This window comes from Leucopleurus acutus (genome assembly GCF_964270905.1).
Source record: "Leucopleurus acutus genome assembly, chromosome: 9".
Taxonomy (NCBI): domain Eukaryota; kingdom Metazoa; phylum Chordata; class Mammalia; order Artiodactyla; family Delphinidae; genus Leucopleurus; species Leucopleurus acutus.
In genome coordinates, this window is record NC_139144.1 from 5796403 (window position 1) to 5817963 (window position 21561).

At 44.8% G+C, this 21561-nt stretch overlaps 1 protein-coding gene across 6 annotated transcripts in view; it reads right to left on the bottom strand.

Moving 5' to 3' along the window:
• The window catches only part of GRB10 (growth factor receptor bound protein 10), a 200408-nt gene that overhangs the window by 97465 nt on the left and 81382 nt on the right, over positions 1–21561 (bottom strand). For all 6 annotated transcript variants that reach the window (XM_082846937.1, XM_082846933.1, XM_082846934.1 and 3 more), the window contains one exon: positions 4236–4326. In XM_082846937.1, coding sequence (XP_082703063.1) covers positions 4236–4326 — 91 coding nt within the window. The remainder of the gene's footprint in view (positions 1–4235; positions 4327–21561) is intronic.

Consider the following 21561-nt stretch of genomic DNA (forward strand, 5'->3'; position numbering starts at 1 on the left):
CCCTACATATGCATAGCTGCCCCAAAAGCACCATCACTCACTAGAATGGTACATTTTTTTTTCACCAAGGATGAACCAACACTGACACATCAAAATCACACAAAGTCCACAGCGCACTTTAGGGTCCACCTTTGGTGAACCTTAGTACATTCCATGGGTTTGGACAAATGTATCCATAGTGATGTCGAGCATTCTAACATCACACGTAGTATTTTCACTGCCCCAAAATCCTCTCTGTTCTGCCTGTTCATCTTTCCCCACTGTTGCCTCTGTCTCCACAGTTTTCCCTTTTCCAGAATGTCATATAGTTGGAATCATACAGTATGTAGCCTTTTCAAACTGGTTCTTTTACGTAGTAATATGCATTTAAGATTTTCTGTGTCTTGTCATGGCTTGATAGCTCATTTCTCTCTAACAGTGAATAATATTGCACCACAGTTTATTTACCCATCACCTACTGAAGGACATCTTGGTCCCTTCCACCTTTTGGCAATTATGACTGAAGCTACTATAAATATCTGTGTGCAAGTTTTCAGGTGGACATAAATTTTCAACTCATTTGAGCAAATACCAAGGAACATGAATGGCTGTCTCATATGGTAAGAGGATGGCTAGTTTTGCAAGAAACTATCAAACCGTTCTTCCAAAGTGGCTGCACCGTTTTGTATCGCCACCAGCAATGATTAGACTTCCTGTTGCTCCACAGTCTCTCCAGCACTTGGTGTTGCAATTTTGTCTGTATATTTTTGCAATACATTAATTATCCATTTCCCTCATACATTCACATTTATTGGCATAAAGCTGTTCATGGTTTTCTCGTTTGACGATACTTTTTATCTCTGACATGCCTTCATACGATTTTCTTGCACGTCCTTCTTCCTCCTGAGCGTCTGTGATTTTGGTAGATTTTAGGAAACACTGGCTTTAGTTCTGTTTCTGTCTATTGATATTTTCTTCATCATTTCAATGATTTCTGATCTTAACTTTTTTTTTTTTTTTTTTGTGGTACGCGGGCCTCTCACTGTTGCGGCCTCTCCCGTTGCAGAGCACAGGCTCCGGACGCGCACGCTCAGCGGCCATGGGTCACGGGCCCAGCCGCTCCGTGGTACGTGGGATCCCCCCGGACCGGGGCACGAACCCGCGCCCCCTGTATCGGGAGGCAGACTCTCAACCACTGCGCCACCAGGGAAGCCCGTACACGCCTTTTTCATTGAGTTCTAAACGACTGATATTTTCATTGTGATCTCCTAACCATGAGTGAAGTAAGGAGGTATTGTAATGTTTCCACAATATGTTTACATGTTTTGTTTTGAACTTTTTCTGTTGACTTCTGATTTAATCACACTGGGTCAAAGACCGTGGCATGCATGAAACAGAATGCTTACAATTCAGTTCAACTTTCCATATATGGTCAACTTTCTAAAAAGTTATACAGATTTTAGAGAAGAATCAAGTGTCTTGTCTGTTGGGTGCAGGGTTCTACGTATTTCTACTAATTTGAACCTGTTAATACTATTAGAGATATCCTAATATTATTATATATAAATAATAAAATAACACTCCTATAATTATATATAAATAATACTATAATTATATACTATAATTGTATATAAATAATAATCGTCGTATTTTATATTTTCTGTTTGACATCCTTTTTTGTTCACATCTGGTTTTTCGCCCTTTTCTGCTTGATGTTGGTTGTTTTTATAAACTGTAGATTCCCTTATTTTTTTTTCTGCTAGGTTAGAAGCTACAGATTATACACATATTCTTTGAGTAATTACAGTCAATATTTTAGTTGCACTTAATATTTTAAAATACGTTAACTATCTTTTTTTCTAATGTAGTCTCAAGACATTTTACATTCCTTTTATCCTAACTAGGGTCTTATTATGATTCCATCACACATTTAACACTCATTCCCAATGGCTAATTAACCAAAGTTTTAGTTTAACCTGGTTTTAATAATTCACATAGAATTCAGCTTATGACACAGCATTTCCTTCTCAGCCCGTTACTCTTTTCACGCTCCGGGCCTTCCTCACCACCCACATTTCTTCTTCTGGAAGTACAACTTTTAATCATTCTTTTAGTGAGGACTGCCAGTAATAAACTGTCTCAACCTTCATCTGAAAGCTTTGTTTTGCTTTCACAAGCTGTTGGGATAAAATTTTAGACGGACAGCTCTTTTTCCCTCAACACCTTAAACATCTCCCACATTGTCTTCTGGCTCCTCCTGGGCCCAAGTCGGCCATCCATCCAATGGCCATTCCTGGGTTGTGACATCTGTTTCCCTTTGGATTTTCTCTTGTCTTCCGTTTTCTGGAATAACGCTAAATGCTTTTAGATGCGGAAGAACCGTCATCTTTCCTCTTAGTTCTCTGAGTGCGGTGGGGAGGCTCTGTCTCCTCATTTCTGGCCCGTTCTTGGCCAGCATCTCTTCAAACCCCACCCCCATCCCCTCTACTCTCCTGTCCTCGTGCGCGTCTACATGACCGTGTCCAGTGACCCATCCACGTTTTCCCGTGACCCTCTGGGCTAGAGGGAGGTGACTCCAGCTCATCCATTCTCTTTAGACCAAATCCAGCATTTTGGAAATGCCAATGGCTAGTCACCTCATTTCCAAAGCTTCTCGGGGACTCTCTCTCACACCCCCCGTTCTTGCTTCATTTCTTCCCATTGCGTTTCACAGTTTCTTGTCCTCTCTGGTGGATGTTATTCTTGCTTTCATCTCCAGGGCATTACAAACACACTTATCTGCACGTTTAAGAGGCAATCTCTCGATCCTGGGAGCTGCGCTGCCCCGTAGCAGACTGCTTCCCGTGCTGGGAACACCGGTGTGCAGTGGTACCTGGGCTGGGCTGTGCTTCTGCGTCCCCTGCCCACCCTCCCGTGTGCTGGGGTACTGGGATGCTCAGGGACCTCCTCAGGGGAGGCTTCAGCGCTGTGGGGCCGTGCCAGCTGCCTGGCCGTAGGTCCACATGCACTGTTTTCCAGGGTCTTTCAGGAGGGGGTGTGCCCCACCCCAGCTCCCAGAGAGCTGCAGGAGCTTGGCCCCTACTAGTCCCTGGGACCTGAACCGCTGCCGTCAGTGGTGGCTTTGGGACCTGCAGCCTGGTGGGCACGGGTGTCAGCACTGCTCACTGCTCTGGGGGCATCTCCGTCCTGTGTCTGAGCCAGGCTGAGTCCTTTTGATCTTCCTGCTTTATGTGCCGTGTGTGCAGAATTACTGAAGACTGGAGGGAAAGGTGGTCAATGTCATGATGGCTTAAAAGCCTGCACCATCTGGGGAGCTGAGTTCAGCCTGGAGTCACGTCCACTCACTCCCCCAGGCCCAGCCGCAGCTGCTGAGACACACAGACCCCAGGTCACTCACTGTAAGCAGTGAGATGTAATAAGTTAAGATTTCCCTGAGTTTCAAAGCCGATGTGATCAAACCGGTACTCCTCTTGCATCACTTCGTGTGAGAGTTTTCTAAAAGGGCACCCTAAAATTACGCTCGACACAGGAAATCCTGACACCTTTTACAAATCTTCTAATGCTTGAGAAAACATCCTTTTGACTTCATGGCTAGCTCCCAGACTTTATTTTTGCTAAATTTCATCCTCTTTCTCCTTAGGCAATTAAGAAAATCTGATTATTCCAATTCCTACCAGTTCTAAACCCTACAATTTCTGATACTTAAACTCTCTAATAATCTCAACCACCAGCCATGTGTGCTTTTCCTGTCCCATCTCATGATCAGACCAGTTATCTTCCTAAGTCCTGTCCTACGTGAAAGCTTGGGTTTATTAGACCTAAGTTACCAGACCTTGTAACCATTTAACCAGAAGAAACAGAGGAATCCTGGGAAAGTAGAGAACTGCCAAGAGTACATACACGCAAAACCAGCTTAAGTGCAAATAAAAATGCCAAAATCAAGAGGGTCCCACCATGGGGGGGCCTCTAAGGTCGCCTTGAAGTTGAATCCTGGGAAAATTCACATGAAGTCTATTTGGAAGTTTTGCTCACTGAAGTTGGTTCGTTGAAAGAAACTATAGGAAGATGTCATAATCAAGTATTTCTCTCTTTTATAGACTTTATTGTCCTTAAAGGGGAAGAGAAGAGCTAAGGTCAGCATCTTCTTATACCAGAGCCAGGAACAGTTTCTTAGAATACAAAGCCTAGCATCGCTGCAAAGCTGTAGTGAGAGTCAGGGCATCTGCGTCAGGGCGCTTTTGTGACTCCGTCCTTACCTTGGGGATTCGCCAGCCGGTCAGGCGGCGCTGGGAAGCCGGGTCCTGCCAGATTTCCAGGACGGCGAGGAGATGTCTGTTCCACCTGGTCCTGGAGAGACAGGTGTGGAAAGGCTCTGGTCAAAAGAGGCACTTCACAGGGGTCACATCCACCACCCCCAGCATTTCTTTTCTTTCTTCCCCCATTTCTTACTTTTTCGATTTATTTACTTTTTTAGTTTTGAACGACCGTTGTTTAAAATACGCAGTAAAAGGGAAGTTAATCATAAAAAGGGACAGCCTGCTGGCTAGGGAGTTGGAAGAAAAAGTTACTCCTTGTTTTTGGCTTAAATTGCTTTCCCTGAATAGCAATTCAAAAAGAATTCCTGTCAACTGCAGGGTTGAAGCCCTGAATGTAAAGAATTAGCATTCCATGGGGCACAGGCATCTTCTGTGACAATTCCTGGTGATCGAGCCCTAGGCGGTCTGTTACCTGGGAAGGAAATGCCCAGCAACTGTTTTATAATTGGACCCTCCACAGAGCATCCAGAGCTCAGTGACACTGCAGAAAGAAATTTCCTTAATAGTATAGATGTATTCACATTCAATGTTTTTCCTACATCAGTTTTAATAAGTCATATTTTTATAGGTGCTTGTCTAATCTAAAATTCCAAATTTACTGGCATATTATTCATAACATCCTCTGATTTTATTTTACTATCTGAAGAGATGTCACTATAATTTTCCTGTTACTGGTTGTTGGTGGGATCTTTCTTGATTTGTTTCACTGATTAGTGGGAAATACATTTTGTTGATATTTTCCAAGAATAATCTTTTAGCTTTTTTGACCCTCTCCATTGTATTTTGTTTCTATTTCAGTATTTTTTCTCTTTTTTTTTTTTTTTTCTAATTTTATTGGAGTCTAGTTGATTTACAATATTGTATTAGTTTCGGGTGTACATCGCAGTGATTCAGTATATATATATATATATATATATATATATACATACATTCATTATTTTTCAGATTCTTTCCCCTTGTAGGTTATTACAGAATACTGAGTAAGGCTCCCTGTGCTATACTTAGGTCTTTGTTGGTTATCTAGTTTATACATAGTAGTGTGTATATTCAGTGGCATTTTTTAGACCTCAGGTGAAGAGAAAAATTTTCAGCAAAAGTTAAAACAGCAACATTAAAATCAAGCCCACAACTCCAGGGTTTCCCTGGTGGCGCAGTGGTTGAGAGTCCACCTGCCGATGCAGGGGACACGGGTTCGTGCCCCGGTCTGGGGAGATCCCACATGCCGCGGAGCGGCTGGGCCCGTGAGCCATGGCCGCTGAGCCTGCGCGTCCGGAGCCTGTGCTCCGCAACGGGAGAGGCCACAACGGTGAGAGGCCCGTGTACCACAAAAAAACAAAACAGAACAAGCCCACAACTCCAGAAAAACATCTTCATGGGATTATAATCAAGCCAATGAAAGATACATTGAAACATGGACAAAGAAAATGGGCCTGTAAAATATTTCCATGCTTAAAATAAAGTATTAGCAGTGATTAACGTGCGGTGGGGAGATGACAGACTTCTCCGGTAGACTTAAGAAGCTTTCGTAATTTTTTACAAATGCACATATATTGCCTCTGTAATTGGAAAGGTTTTAGAACTGTGTCAGAAAGTATAAGATCTGCATGGAAAATCTATTAATATTACTAAAAACTGACACAAGTACAAGTAGCTACCTTCAGCATCCTGGTACCACAAAGCTCCGCACATGGACAGTCCCCCTCCCCCACCCCCTGGGTGCCGGCATGGCGTGGAGCTTATGCTGCCAGCCGAACTCCCATTTCATAGATGAGGAAGCTGAGGCACGGAAGGAGCGTCCACCCGCTATCGCCCCGTGGTTAGGGGCAGCCCTGGGACTGGACCCCAGGCAGCTGGGCCCCAGAACCCAAGTGCCTTCCAGCCCAAGCTGCTCACACAAGAAACTCAAAAAAAGCACATTATTCTGACAAGACACTTTACGGCCTGAATGCTCCCCCCACCCCCTGGCCAGTGGCTTCTGCATCCAGAGCCTTGGCCTGCCCGGGGGTAGGAGAGGATGGGTGATAACCCCACTGTGTGTCCACAGGGGTGGGTCTGGTCCACACTCCGCTGGGGCCACTCCCAAGAGAGGGAGGGCAGAGTGGGGAGCAGCATGGAGAGAGTCCAGAAGGGAGAGAAGATGCTTGCTACCCGGGGAGCACAGCCGCCTTCACACCTTCCTCCAGAAAACCTGGGAAAACTGAACAAAGACCTCTGGTAAGGGAGAGATTTTCACACGCTTCTCTCTCTCTGCTCTCCCCCTTCAAAAGGAACAGCTCTCTTTTGGCTTTTTTAACCACAGACATAATGCTTGCTAGTTAGGAAAATCTAGATGCTAAAGAAAAGTATAAAGACAAAAGTGAACATGAACCTCTCTTCTCTCACCCAAGGATGTTATCCTATCAGCAGTTTCTGGGCTGTTCTTTCAGAGAAAAAAAAAAAAAAAAGCACACACAAAGAGTGTGTACAGATGCAATGTTTGAATTATTTATGGATAGCATATATGTTATATTTAAATCACATGGGGGTTACAAATGATTCTGATAAAAAATGGAATCACAGTCATGACACCTACTGCTATATTTTAACGTAGCTTTCTGAAATTTTCCATGGCAACAAACATTCCCCATCAGCCCTTTCATAATTCTAGCATACCCCATTAAGTAGCTGTGTAACACGATTTCTTTCATTAATACCCAACTGGCGAACGTAGAGTTTGTTAAGAAAGTAAGGTTTTGATTGGGAGAGAGGAGAGGGATTAATTTGGAGAACATGGTGTCTGGGAGGCAAGAGTGATGCCACTAAGACTGCCCCCCTCCCCCGCCCACAAGGTGCTGAAGGTGGAGCTGGGCTGTCAAGGTTAGAGTACAGGGTGGTCCCCCCAGCCTAAGAGATTCAGCAGTCTCCCCGTCCGGGGTCACCCCACCTATTTTCAGCACCTCCACTGCCCAGTGTCTCTCCATCCAATCGGCTCTTTACCATCTGAGAGAAATATTTTTTTCCTTCTTTTCCAAATCTTAAAACCACCCCTATAAATTTTTGCAAATACAAAGCAGACACAAAAATTAGCCTAAATCCCATGACAGTGGGGTAAGGCAGCATTCTCCTGGACTTTGCACCTTTACTATGCATAGCTGGACACTGCGGAAATCACATGGTATAAACAATTTTGTGTTTTTTCCCCAACTTATATCACAAGAAGTTATTTTAAAACCTTGGTAAATATCATTTTTTGAGATTCTAAACTACTCTCAGAAACGCTTTCAGCCATTTGCAAATTTCAGATGACATAAATACAATCAAGCAGATACCTTTGTGCATAAAACCTCGTCCACATTTCTGATTATTCGCTTAGGATCCCCAGAGGTAGAAGGCCTAGGTCGAAAGTTAGGTGCTTTCTTTTGAGTCTAGACACACACTGTCAAGCTCTTGTTCACTCAGCTTACCCCTCCACCTGAAACAGAGACCTGCCCACTTCCCAACATCCCAGGCAGCTAACACTGCGATGGTGACTGTTTTGGAATTTTTATCTTGCCAGTCAGTCCCAGAGGCAGGCAGTGGCCTAATCCTGTGGTTTTCACAAGCAGGTCTTAAATCCTGAAGTTGGACATTTTTTTCATATGCTTATCAGGCCTTTGTGTTTCTCCTTTTGGACTACCCTCTTTTTGACAGGCCAGCTGGACCAGTGCAAGGGCTCCCAATCGAGCCTCTGTGAAGGAACCTCAACCCCCATCACCCAGCTGAGGGTTTGGGACCAGCGTCTGGACTCGCCGAGTCAGTTGGCAAAATCTGTCAAATGGGCCGCACACCGCCTGCAGGACGGCTGGGAGGGCACCAGCCCTGAGGCCCTGGACTCCCCAGATATGTCGGTCTGTCTCTTAATCTCCCAGGATGAGCTCTTTATGTGCTAAGAAACAAAGTCTGGCCCTCTTTGTAGCAAATCCTTTTCCCACCTTGTCTGAGATTTAATTACATTTTTTGATTCTCAGAGTTTAAGTCAATGCAGTCAAGTTTATTGACGTTTTCTTTGGGGCTCATTATTTTACACTTGAAGCACCCATTTACGTGTCGTCCTGGTTTCCTCCCCGACCGGGTGCATTCTCTTTCATCCCTCTGCCATCTATTTTGGAGGGCAGGAAGAGGTGAGGCCAAAAACTGACCAGTCCACGCAGGCCCATTTATCACCCAATCTTGCCTGGTCTGGAAGGTCACTTTCACATCCCACGTTACAATCCACGCACACAGGGGTCTGTGGTCCTCGCTGGTGCCACAGACCTGCTCCTTCCTGGGCTAGCTCCCAGGTTCCCATGCTCACTGCTGCTGGACACGTTTATCATCAGCACATGTTTCCCCCTTTGCTACTTTTACATGAGTTCCTCAGCCACTTTCTTCTAAACAAGCAGTGTCCAAGTGTCATAGGGAAGAAAAAATCTGACTCCATATTGGATCTGTTTCTTTTACTTTAACCTTTGTCCTCTATTGCTTTTGCTTCGAGTTAAATATACAGGAGAGCCCATTCTCAAGGCTCTGACCCTTAAGGATATAACACTTTTCCATTCATATAGAAATAAAAAGTCGCAGAACAGAGAGTAACATTCCTCTTGCTGAAGGTTTACAGGAACATTGTGAACTGACATCCGTGGACAGCTGCAAGAACAAAGGATTGTGACACCAAGACGCCTGCAGCAACCAACCATGCCCCTCCCTCACCTGGCCTTTACAAATGCTTTGCTGAAACCCTTCGGGGTAGTTCGGGGTTTTCTGGGGCATAAGCCACCCACCTCCTTGCATGGCCCTGCAATAAACCTTTCTCTGCTCCAAACTCCGATATTTCAGTACAGTTTGGCCTCACTGTGCATCAGGAACATGGACCTGCGTTTGGTAACGAAAGTCTGCTTAGATTATTTCAACTTCTCATCTGGAATATTTCCTTATATTTAAGGAATTACTACCTATTACTAACACGAATGTTGGGAGTGGACCGTCTGACTGAAATCAGACCACACAAGCATCGAAAGTATAAACCAAGAAGCTGTGATACCCCACGTATTTCAAAGGGTTTGGGGGTCCAGCTGACCCGAGGCCCTGCTCAAGGCGTTTCTAGGGCTGGGCATGGCCTGACAGGTAAACAAACACCTCGGTGTTTCTTGTGCACCTGCCATTCTGAGAGCCAGTCACCCAGCAACACGCTGCCCTCCTGAGAACGCCTCTTTTCAGCGATGTGCACGGCAGACCCCACCGAGACCTCTGTTCAGAAAACAAGTAACCTTCTAACCTAATTTAAGGCAACCTTGTCTAAATAGCGTGACCAGATTTAGCAACTAAAAATACAGAACGTTCGGTGAAACTTGAATTTCAGACAAACAACTAATAGTTTTTCTGGTGTATGTCCCAAATGTTGCATGGGGCTTATCCTAAAAAAATGTTGTGGTTTATCTGAATTTAACTTGGCAGGCTCTAGTTTATCTGGCAACTCTACACCTAAGGTACCATTTGAAATCTGACAGGCTTGCCTGGCAAATTACAGCAGTAAGAACAAAATCTCGACAATTGCCTCATTTGTTCATATATAAAACTCCCAGATCGAAAGAGCAGAAGTCAGCATATAGAAGCTTCAGACAAGAATTCTATTATCTTGCAAAGCCAAGAGAAATGAAATAGTATGGAAACCGATGGTGCTTGTAAACTAAAGCCAGACCACGAAGGCCCACCGTGGCATAGAACAGAAACTCCCCACAGTGCTGGAAGGTCAAGTGCAGAGGAAGTGCACAATAATACAAACTGGGACCAGGGTAAAGTCTTCTCGCTGGGCTGGCCTAGTCTCCTCCAGGGCTCGTTTGGTCTGTCTGGGGGGGTTCTCCCATCCCAGGTTGGTGGGCCTCCCTCTTGGTGAGGGGGTCAGAGTGGCCAGGCCGGGGCCCAGGGCCAGCACTACACAGCCTCCTTGTCTGCACGAGGCCCATGGCCTGCAGAGGGAGGCGCGGGCTCTTCTCTGAAGGTGGCCACTAGCCGACGATGCTTCTCTGAAGCACAGTCCTTGGTCATAGTGCTGTTTACCCCTCGGAGAGGTGGGCGGCTGGGAGCCCCTTCATTAAAGCTGCATGGGTCACTTCACCATTTAGTGCTGGATCCCAAACCCAGGTGCTTTAGAAACATTTTCCAAAGTCGGAAGCAAGCAAGGCCTAGACACCTTCCTCCTGCAGGGTGACCTCGTGCTAAGTGATCTCGTCCAAGCCTCGCTGAGCCCTGGGAGCTGGTGGGGGGTGAGCCACAGGGTGCGAAGGGGCAGGCAGGAGAGGCCAGACGTGGACTGATTCTCCAGCACGGCTGTGCGATTCCTCTAGAAAGTTCCTTAGTGAGCCCCACTTCTGGGGTCGCATGAACGCCCCCAGGCTTGCTCCTTCGGGCCTCTTGCTGGCTCCAGGCTGGGGCACCAACCTGGCCAGCTCCTCTGGACCCTCCAGTCCCACCCTGGACCTGTCCTCCTCGCCCCCCGGGAGCGCCCACTGCCCACTGCTGAGGCTTCTGCCCATGGAGGGGCTGCGGGCGGGAACCTGCAGGTTCAAAGATTACACCTAAAAAGTGCCTCAAGCTGGGGTCAGGACTCCACAGGGCCTGGCGACAGGGCTTGGGCCCCTCCCTGTCATTCCCAGAGCATCACGCTAGTCTCACCTGGAGAAACAAGTGAGAAATGCAGACTCCAGGGCCCTGTTCAGTCCTGAGTCTGAGCTGGAGTCTGAGCTCCTTACCTTAGGTGATTCACTCACTGGAACATTCCAGGGGCCACAGTCGTGTGCCTCCCCCTCCTGCTCTTTGTGGAGTCCTCACTGTCTGGAATATTCTCTGCCCTCCATACACACCATCTGCTCAACCTCCAGGTCCAGCCCAAAAGGCACCCCCTTCTGGAGCTTTCTGTGACAGCCCACAGGACCGTGGTCACTTACCCCTCACCCCGCTGCCCTGCTTCAATTAAAGTGAGAAGTAAGGAGGGTGCACCCCTCCTCCCCTAGAGCACCGACCACTCTGTCCCCTCCTCCCACCCCCAGCCTGACCCCAGCCTCACCGCCGACTGCTTCTCAGGGAGGCGGTGAAGGTGGAGGCCCCAGGATGGAAGCAAGGCCTCGGAAGGCTCTCCTGGGACACACAACCCCCTGCTGGAGGCCAGCAGAACGACCTGTGTTTCAGCAAAAACCTTGACGATGCAGCCTGGGTGCAGAACAGGCAAGAGGCCAACTCTCAGCTGGCACTCACGTCTAATAAACCCTGGCCTAAGCTGCTGTGGAACAGTACAAGATGCTCAAGAAGAACACTGCTCCAGGGACCAGAAAACGTTCACTGGGCAGGTGAGCAGTTCTGGGGTCACATATGCCCCGGAGAGCAGCTAGGAGAATTTGATGAGACCGGAGTGTAACAGTCAGCACAGCATCTGCCGGGTAACAAATGAAAATGAACAGGTAAGGCCAGACTCTGGGATCAAATCCCAGTTTCCAACCTGCTGGTTACTCCTGCGACATTGGGCAACTTCCTGCATCTCTGTGTGCTTCCTTGGGGAAGAATGGGGACCTCACAGGTCGGTTGGGATGATTAAATTAAAATGATGTAAACAAAGGGTCTGTCGAGTGACTAAAGCTACCAGGTGTTCAGTGATGGTCAGTAAGCAACAGGGACAAGAAGTCCGTAAACAAGATCTCTCTCTAGTGGGCGTCCCAGGGATCTGTCCTCACACCTGCCTGTATACAATCTCTCAGGGACCTGAATAAAGACACAGTAGGTGCCCTTAGTTACCCTGCTAAGTTGAACAGAGATCAACACCACAGAAAACAGAACGAGAGGAACTGAAATGTACTCGACAAGCGAGAATGCTCAATCAGAATCTACAAGCAGAAATCTAACGTGAATAAACGTAAACACTAGAGGACTCAAAACCAACCAGCCAACCGGCCAACAGTGCACGAGAATGGTGTAGGGGAACGGGAAGTCCCAGGAAAGCAGCCCGAGGCGGCGGCTAAGACAAAGCCAGAGTGGCTCCCAGCCACCCACAGCCCTACCGACAGCTGGCCCTCTGCTGAGCAGGGAAAAGACATAATGACAAGGGATCCCCGCTCCAGCTCCCGGCAGCTCTTGGGCCTCCCCCAGGCCTTTCCCACCAGGTAGCCCTCCTGCCCCCTGACCTTGCTGCCTGGAGAAACTGCTGACCCCCAGCTAAGGCACAACAGGCCAACGCTTCTGAAAATCAACATGGGAAATGCAAGTGCCATGGCTTCTGTCATTTCACACAAGGTGCAGTTAAAGCTGTAAAACAAATCAAAATGGAAATCCACTAAGCTATGAGACGGCTGTCCTCGTGAAGAATAGGCAACTAAATGGCCCAAAGCCCGCTTCTGTCCACGGCATGTATGTCTTACTGTAGAACTTTCCAACATATACAGGTGGGGAGGTGTGATCCAGATTTCATAGTTACCCTCCCCTGAGCCACAGACAATCACTAATTTTTATTAAAAGTGGGTGTGAAGATTCCAGTTCAAGATGGTGACATAGGAAGATCCTGAACTCACCTGTTCCTACGGACACACTGACCTTACAGCTACACAGGGAACAACCTGCTCCTAAAAAGCCTACGGCTGGCTGAGTGATGCCCGCACGTCAGGCAAACAAGAAGGAAACCATATCAAGGCAGGAGGGAGGGGCTGGGACACGACCTGGCCATAAACCCCACCCCTGGCTCAGTGACCCACAACCGGGAGAAAACTCGAAATCTGGAGCTTCTCCCGAGGAGCAAAGGTTCAAACCCCACATCAGCACCTCAACGTGTAGGGTCTGCACCTGAGAGGCAAGCCTGAGAAAAACATCTAATTTTGAAAACCAAAGGGGCTCATGTCCCAAGATGCACAGGACTGCAGTGATCTGGAAGGGCCCACGTGCTTGGACTCACCCGCCCAAGAGCCCAGCTCAGAGGTCGGTGCCATCTTCACAACCTCTCTCTGCTGCACTCTAGAGCACCAGCATCTCCTGGAGGGGAGCTTTACATACTACAGGTGCCCTTATTTCCAGGTCAGGTGCCCTGGTTTCAGCAGTTGCTACCCAGCGGATGCCACCTGGTCACCTGGCTCTGGAGGCCAGAGGGTCTGCATTCCTGGGATTCACAAGACTCTGGCGATCAGAGAGATGGTTCGTGCAAAGATGCACCCTACGGCACTGCACAGAGAGCAGATGGAGCCCCAATATTTGTGACGGCCACCCAGGGGACACCACGAGATAGTCTGTCCAACGGGGCTTACTTTTGGGGCCCCACACGACTGTATATATTTATACACTTTTGAAAGCTAATGTCTGAGGGTCTGGCTTCCAAGCAGCCTGTACTGAGGTGCTGAGATCCTCCCCTTAAACACACTGACAGGTTGTGGTACATCATCAATGACTGGGAGACATCAAAAATATAATGGGCTTCCGAGAGAAGCACAAAGGTTTGACTGATGACCAAGAGCTGGGGTAGGGTTGACAAGAAAATGTATGAAATAATAATAAATCTCACTGAAAGGTAATTATATAGTATAGATATAAATTAGGCACTTATAAATAATTAGTTAAGGGATAACAAGATAAAAAGATGTAAAATATGACATCAAAAACATAAAACGTGGTGGAGTGGGAGAGTAAAAATGCTGGGCTTTATTTAGAATGGGGTCAAACTGAAGTTCTTATCAACTTAAAATAGACTGTTACAGATGTAACTTATTAAGCCTCACAGTAACCACAAAGCAAGAACCTATATAGAAAATATACAAAAGAAAAAGAGAAAGGAATATAAGCATTATATAAGCACTAAAGAAAGTCATAAATCATAAAGGAGGAGAATAAAAGAACAGAGAGGAACTACAGAAACAGCCCGGAAAAAGAAAATGGCGGTAAATTCATACCTATCAATAATTAATTTAAATATAAATGGACTAAACCCTTCTATCAGAAGACATGGGCTGACTGAATGGAAAAAAATATAAGACCAGGGCTTCCCTGGTGGCGCAGTGGTTGGGGGTCCGCCTGCCAATGCAGGGGCGTGGGTTCGTGCCCCGGTTCAGAAGGATCCCACATGCCGCGGAGCGGCTGGGCCCGTGAGCCATGGCTGCTGGGCCTGCCCGTCCGAAGCCTGTGCTCCGCAACAGGAGAGGCCACAGCGGCGAGAGGCCTGTGTACCGCCAAAAAAAAAAAAAAAAAAAAAAAAAAAAAAAAATATATATATATATATATATATATATATAACCAATCTATAGGCTGCCTACAAGAGACTTAATTCACATATATGACCACACACTGACTGAAAGTGAAGGGATGGAAAAAGACATTTCCTACAAATGGAAACCAAAAGAAAGCTGGAGTAACTATACTTATATCAGACAAAAGACCTGGAAACAAAGACTGCAATAAGAGACAAAGAAAGGCATCACATAATGATAAAGAGGTCGACCCAACAAGAGGATATAACATTTGTAAATATCTATGCACTCAACACAGGAGTGCCTAACTATACAAAGCAAATATTACCAGAACTAAAAGGAGAAATAGATAGCAATACAGTAATAGTAGGGACTTTAATACCCCACTTACATCAATGGCTAGATCATCCAGACAGAAAATCAATAAGGAAACATTAGCCTTGAAAGATACACTAGAATACATGGCTTGTAGAGATATATACAGAACATTACACCTGAAGGCAGATCTTCTCAAGTACCCATGGAACATTTCCCAAGCTAGATCTTATGTTAGTCCATAACACAAGTCTTAATAAATTTACAACAGAAATCAGATCAAGCGCTATTTTCTGATCACGATAATATGAAACTAGAAATTAATTACATGAAGAAAACTGTAAAATTGGCAAATAAGTGGAGACTAAACAATATGCTACTGAACAGCCAATGGTTCAAAGAATAAAAATATAAAAAATACCTTGAGACAAATGAAAATGGAGTTATAGCAAACCAAAATTTGTGCAATACAGCAAAAGCAGTTCTAAGAGGAAAGCTCACAGTGACACAGGCCTACTTCAAGAAACAAGAAAAGTCTCAAATAAACAACCTAACTTTACACCTCAAGGAACTAGATAAAGAAGAACAAACAAAGCCCAAAGATAGGAGAAGTGAGGAAATAAAATTTAAAACAGAAATAAATGAAATGGAGACTAAAAAGGCGATAGAGAAGATCAATGAAACTAAGATCCCGGTCTTTGAAAAAAATAAACAACATTGACAAACCGTTAGCTAGACTCGGCAGGACAAAAAGAGGACACAAATAAATAAAATCAGAAATGAAAAAGGAGACTTTATAACTGATATCACAATTTACAAAGAAACATAAGAATCTACCACAAACAATTACACACCAACAAACTGGACATCCTAGAAGAAATGGATAAATATCTAGAAACACACCACCTACTAAGACTGAATGATGATGAAACAGAAAACCTGAACAAACTTATTACAAGTAAGGATATTTAATCAGTAATAAAAATCCTCCCAACAAATGAAAGTCCAGGATCAGATGGCTTCACTGGTGGATGCTACCAAACTTTCCAAGAAGAATCAATACCAATCCTTCTCAAATTCCTCCAGAAAACAGAAGGGGAGGGAACGCTTCCAAACTCATTTTATAAGGACAGCATTACCCTACTACCAAACAAAGATGCCACAAGAAAAGAAAATTATAAGCTAATATCCCTAATGAACATAGATGTAAAAATCCTCAACAAAATATTAGCAAAGCAAATTCAACAATACATTAAAATGATCATACACCATGATCAAGTGGGATTTATTCCAGGGATGCAAGGATGATTCAACATATGCAGATCGGTCAATATGATACATCAAATTAACAAAATGAAGGCTAAAAAAAATCATAATCTCAACATATGCAGAAAAAGCATTTAACAAAATTCAGTATCATTTTTGATAAAAACTTTCAACAAAGTGGGTATAGAGGGAATATACCTCAATATAATAAAGGTCATATATGATATGCCCACAGCTAACATCAGACTCAGTGGTGAAAAGCTGAAAGCATTTCCTCTAAGATCAGGAACAAGACAAGGATGCCTACTCCTGCCACTCTTATTCGACATAGTATTGGAAGCAGTAGCCAGAGCAAGTAGGCAAGAAAAAGAAGTAAAAGTTATCCAAATTGGAAAGCAACAAGTGAAACTCACTGGTTTGGAGATGCCATGAAATTGTATATAGAAAACCCTACAGGCTCCATCAAAAAACTGTTAGAGATAATAACAAATGAACTCAGTAAAGTTTCAGGATACAAAATCAATTGCACCTATATATACTAACAATGAGAAATAAAGAAAATAATCTCATTTACAATTACATCAAAAAGAATAAAGTACCTAAGAATAAATCTAACCAAGGAGATGAAAGGTCTGTACACTGAAAACTATAAGACATTAATGGAAGAAACTGAAGATGCACATGAATGGAAGATAGTCCATGCTCGTGGATTAGAGGAACCAATATCGTTAAACTGTCCACATTATCCAAAGCAATCTACAGATTCAATGCAATCCCTATCAAAATTTTTCATTTTTCAAAGAAATAGTACAAATAGTCTTAAAATTTGTACGGAACCACGAAAACCCCGAATAGCCAAAGCAGTCTTGGGAAAGAACAGCAAAGCTGGAGGCTTCAAGTTCCCTGATTTCAAACCACAGTTGGCTCTCCATGTCCATGGGTCCTACATGTGAGGATTCAACCAACTGCGGATTGAAAATATTTGAAAAAAAAATTCCAGGAAAGTCCAAACAGCAAACTTGAATTGCTGCACACCAGCAATGCAATACATTTATGGTGTATTTCCAATGCTTTAGATAGTGTTTACATGGTACTGGGTATTATAAGTGATTGAGAGATCATTTAAAGTATATGGAAGGAAGTGCACAAGTTATACACAAATACTACACCATTTTATATAAGGGACTTAAGCATCTGCAGATTTTGGTATCTGAGAGGCGTCCTGGAACCAATTCTCCATGGATACCAAGGGACAACTGTATATTACAAAGTTATAGTAATTAAAACAATATGATAATGGCACAAAAACAGACACACAGATCAAAGGAACAGAACAGAGAGCCCAGAAATAAACCCATACATATATGCGCAATTATTTATGACAAAGGAGCCAAGAATATACAATGGGGAAAGACACTCTCTTCAATAAATGATGTTGGGAAAACTGGACAGCTACATGCAAAAGAATGAAAGAATGAAAAAGAATGAAATGCAAAAGAATGAAACTCAACCACTATCTTATACCATGCCAAAAAATTAACTCAAAATGGATTAAAGACTTGAACATAAGACTTGAAATCATAAAACTCCTAGAAGAAAACATAGGTGGTGAGCCCCTTGACTTATGTTAAGGATGTCTTGGTGATGATTTTTTCAATCTGACACCAAAGCAAACGACACAAAAGCAAAAGTAAAAAGTAGGACTATATCATATTAAAAAGCTTTTGCACAGCAAAGGAAACCATCAACAAAGTAAGAAGGCACCCTAATGAATGGGAGAAAATATTTGCAAATTGTATATATGATAAGGGGCTAACACCCAAAATGTATAAAGAACTTATATAACTCAACACTAAAAAAAAAAAAAAAAAAAAAAACAACCAAACAATCCTATTAAAAAATGGGCAGAAAACCTGAATAGACATTTTCCCAAAGAAGATACACAGACAGCCAACAGGCACATGAAAAGATGCTCAAAATCACTAATCATCAGGGAAATGCAAATCAAAACAATGAGATATCACTGTACACCTGTCAGGATGTATTATCAAAAAGACAAGAAATGAGAAGGGTTGGAGAGGATGTGGTGAAAGGAAACTATGCATTGACAGAAATGTAAAATGGTGTAGCTACTATGGAAAACAGGATGGAGGTTCCTCAGAATATGAAAAACAGAGCCACCATGTGATCCAGCAATTCTATTTCTGGATATCTAAAGAAAACGAAAACACTAATTCGAAATGATACATGTACCCCCATGTTCACTGCAGCATTATTTACAATAACCAAGATACGGAAGCAACCTACATGTCCACTGATGGATGAATGGATAAAGAAGATATGGCATATAAACAGAATATTATCCAGACATAAAAAGGAATAAAATCTTGCCATTTGTGACAACAAGGGTAGACCTTGAGGGCATTATGCTAAGTGAAATAGGTCAGACAGAGAAAGATAAATACTATATGATCTCTTGGTCTCTCGTGTAAGTGGAATCTAAAAAATTAAAAAAAGAAAGATTGGGAGTTTGAGATTAGCAGATGTAAACTATTATATACAGGATGGATAAACATACTATAGCACAGGGAACTACGTTCAACATCCTGTGATAAACCATAATGGAAAAGAATATAAAAAAAAGAGTATGTATATGTATAACTGAATCACTTTGCTGTACAGCAGAAATTAACACAACACTCTAAATCAACTATACTTCAATAAAATAAAAAGAATTTTAAAATAAAGCTCACAGATACAAAGAACAGATTGCTGGTTGCCAGAGATGGGGGTGAGGGCTGGGAAAAATGGGTGAAGGGGGTCAACAAAGGATTAAAAAATGCAGAAACAGAAGGTTTCTATTACAATCCTGGGGACCAGGCATGGTGCTAGACAATTACATGAATTCTCATTTCCATCCTTTCTTTCACAGGTACTGTTTTACCCCCATTCTTATAGACGAGGAAGGAGACTGGCCCCCAGCACCATGGCTAGATACTGTGTGACCCGTAGGAGAATGCATTCTCACCAGTACTGAGCTACGGGTGCTACACAAGCTGTTACGCTACTAACCAACCATGCAAAGTCCCGAAACGTCAGAGAACTTGACAAAATCTGCAGTATCAGCACTCCACATTTTGCCAGGTGCAAGGTCTGCAAAATTAGCCCCTGCCCCCAATGGAAATAACACTCATAATAAATGACCTAGAGCCATTTTTTGCCCCAGGTGACACTCGGCCTGTTTATTCTATGTAAGAGCACAGACAACAAGAGGTATTCATCAAACTAACCCTAAAACCAAATCACACACGTGGCTTCACCTGGGTCCAAGAAGCTGTGATGAGAGTATCCACACACAAAATTAATCCACAGTCGATCTAAGAAAGAAATGGAAAATTTTATCTGAGCCAACCTGAGGGATTATAACCCGGGAGACGGTCCTTCAGTAAAGCCCTGAGGGCTGTTCCGCCTGTTAGAGGTCAAAGCAAGGTTACATAAGTTTTTGGACAAAGGGTTACCCATCAAATGGTGTGTTACTGACAGCGTACACGACCCAGAGTGAGTACAAAGTGAGTAGTGGGCCATGGGACTTCGTGGCACAAAGTGAGTAGTGGGCCATGGGACTTCGTGGCCCCTCACAAGATGAAGAAAGAAGGTCATCTCCTAAGGAGTAGTGACCCTTGATGAGATGAAGGAGTGTTATCTCCTAAGGAGGTCTGGTTACTGCAGATGCCCAACCCACACTAAACGTGGGGGACGAGGACTAAACGGGCAAAGGAAGTTTTATGTTTAAATTTTTCTTCCCTTGCCATAAGATATGAATTTTACTTCATCAAGAGAAAGGAAAACTTACCACGCCAGCCTTCTCGAATCAAGGAGTGAGGGTAAGAATACATTCTAGTTATGCTGTATGAATACAGGCTATTGACTCTGACTTGCAAATACATGGACCATCTCTAAGTACAAAAAACTTTTCTCCAAAAGAGGAAGATGAACCCCTTCCTCACATCAGTCACAGTGGGTCTCTGCCCACCTGACTACATCCCGATCCAGGACCCCGCCCATCTCCTCTCCAGCCCTCAAAGGAAAAAGCAACTCTTACAGCATTTGAGGGCTTCTAACTATACCTTAGTCCTTAAGTATGGATATAAGTTAAGCTGTAAATTAACACATGGGGAGGTAACACACTGCGTAAAACTCAGAACGAGGGCTGGGTGACTAACAGCAAAGACCAGGTTTTGCTTCACAGAAGGGGCAGCTGTCACTCGGAGATGGGACAGGGAGGTCGGTGGTTGGCAAACACCAACAGTCTCACGACCGTACACTTTTACAAGGGGTCTGTGTCCTAGGAGCTAGGGAAAGGTGGGGAATTCCTGCCAGAACAATTATTGTGGCTCAGAGAAGCAGCCAAACATCTCAAGCCAGTGAAATAGTAACTAACCAGAAACATGACGTCACAAACAGCCCGCTTAGTAATGACAGCACAGGGGTCCCTGTGCCACTCACTCTACTTCCATTCTTGCTTTCCTGCGAGGTTGAAGGTTTTCCCAAGTTACTAACTTACTGATTTTAAGCAAAACTGGTGGGTCCTGTCATAAGCCCTGCCACGGGTGTCCTGGCTGCCCATGGGGGCCCCCAGAACTCTCTCGATGCAGACTAGAAGCCAGAGGCCATGTGAGATACCTCATGGCCTTCTCTCCCGGAAGAGAACCCTCGGCTGGGTCACTGGTTCTCAGCAACACCCAGCCATCTGCACCCTGTCCTCCTCTATCCCCCCTCGGGAGGGACCAATGAGTCAGAGCGAGGCAGCACTTTCCTGATGACCTGGTCGCTCAGCCCACGTGACAGGAGAGCAGGGGTTCACTCCGGACGGAGCACGGCTGTGGACGTGACCCGACCCATCAAGTACCGAAGGCCCCGCCCCCCGGCTGGGCATGTACTGCAGCCTATCCCGCCGGGGCAGGCATGACATTGCATCGCGGTCCCTCTACAAGACGGCCGGGGAGGGGATGCTGGTAGCGTAACAAACGCGTGAGCAGCAGACGTAGGACAGGACAGGAGGGCCCGCTCGTCCTACCACCCACTTGGTTTGTTCCCTGGGACCCTCCTCCCTCGAGAAAAGGAAAACGAATACAGACCAAACATCCACTAATACAACTAGTGGACTAATACAATGTCCACTTGTCAGCTGGGCCAGCACACAGCGCCCGGGTCAGCCTTAGGCTCTAGAGGGACTTGTCTAGGAAGCGAGAGGACGTCCGCCGTCTAAAGCACCCTGGACAAAATGCAGCACAGGGTGTCAGAGCAATCTGAGAAACAAACAGCGCACTTCCAAACAGAATCGAATGTGTGCTGACTCTGTCCCCGGGGCACTCTGGCCAACCAGGACTCCACCTGCTGGAAGCGAATCTTGGTCCCCCTCCCTGGACCCTCCCCCATCACAGAAGGTGACTGCCCACACTGAGTCTCAGGGAGCC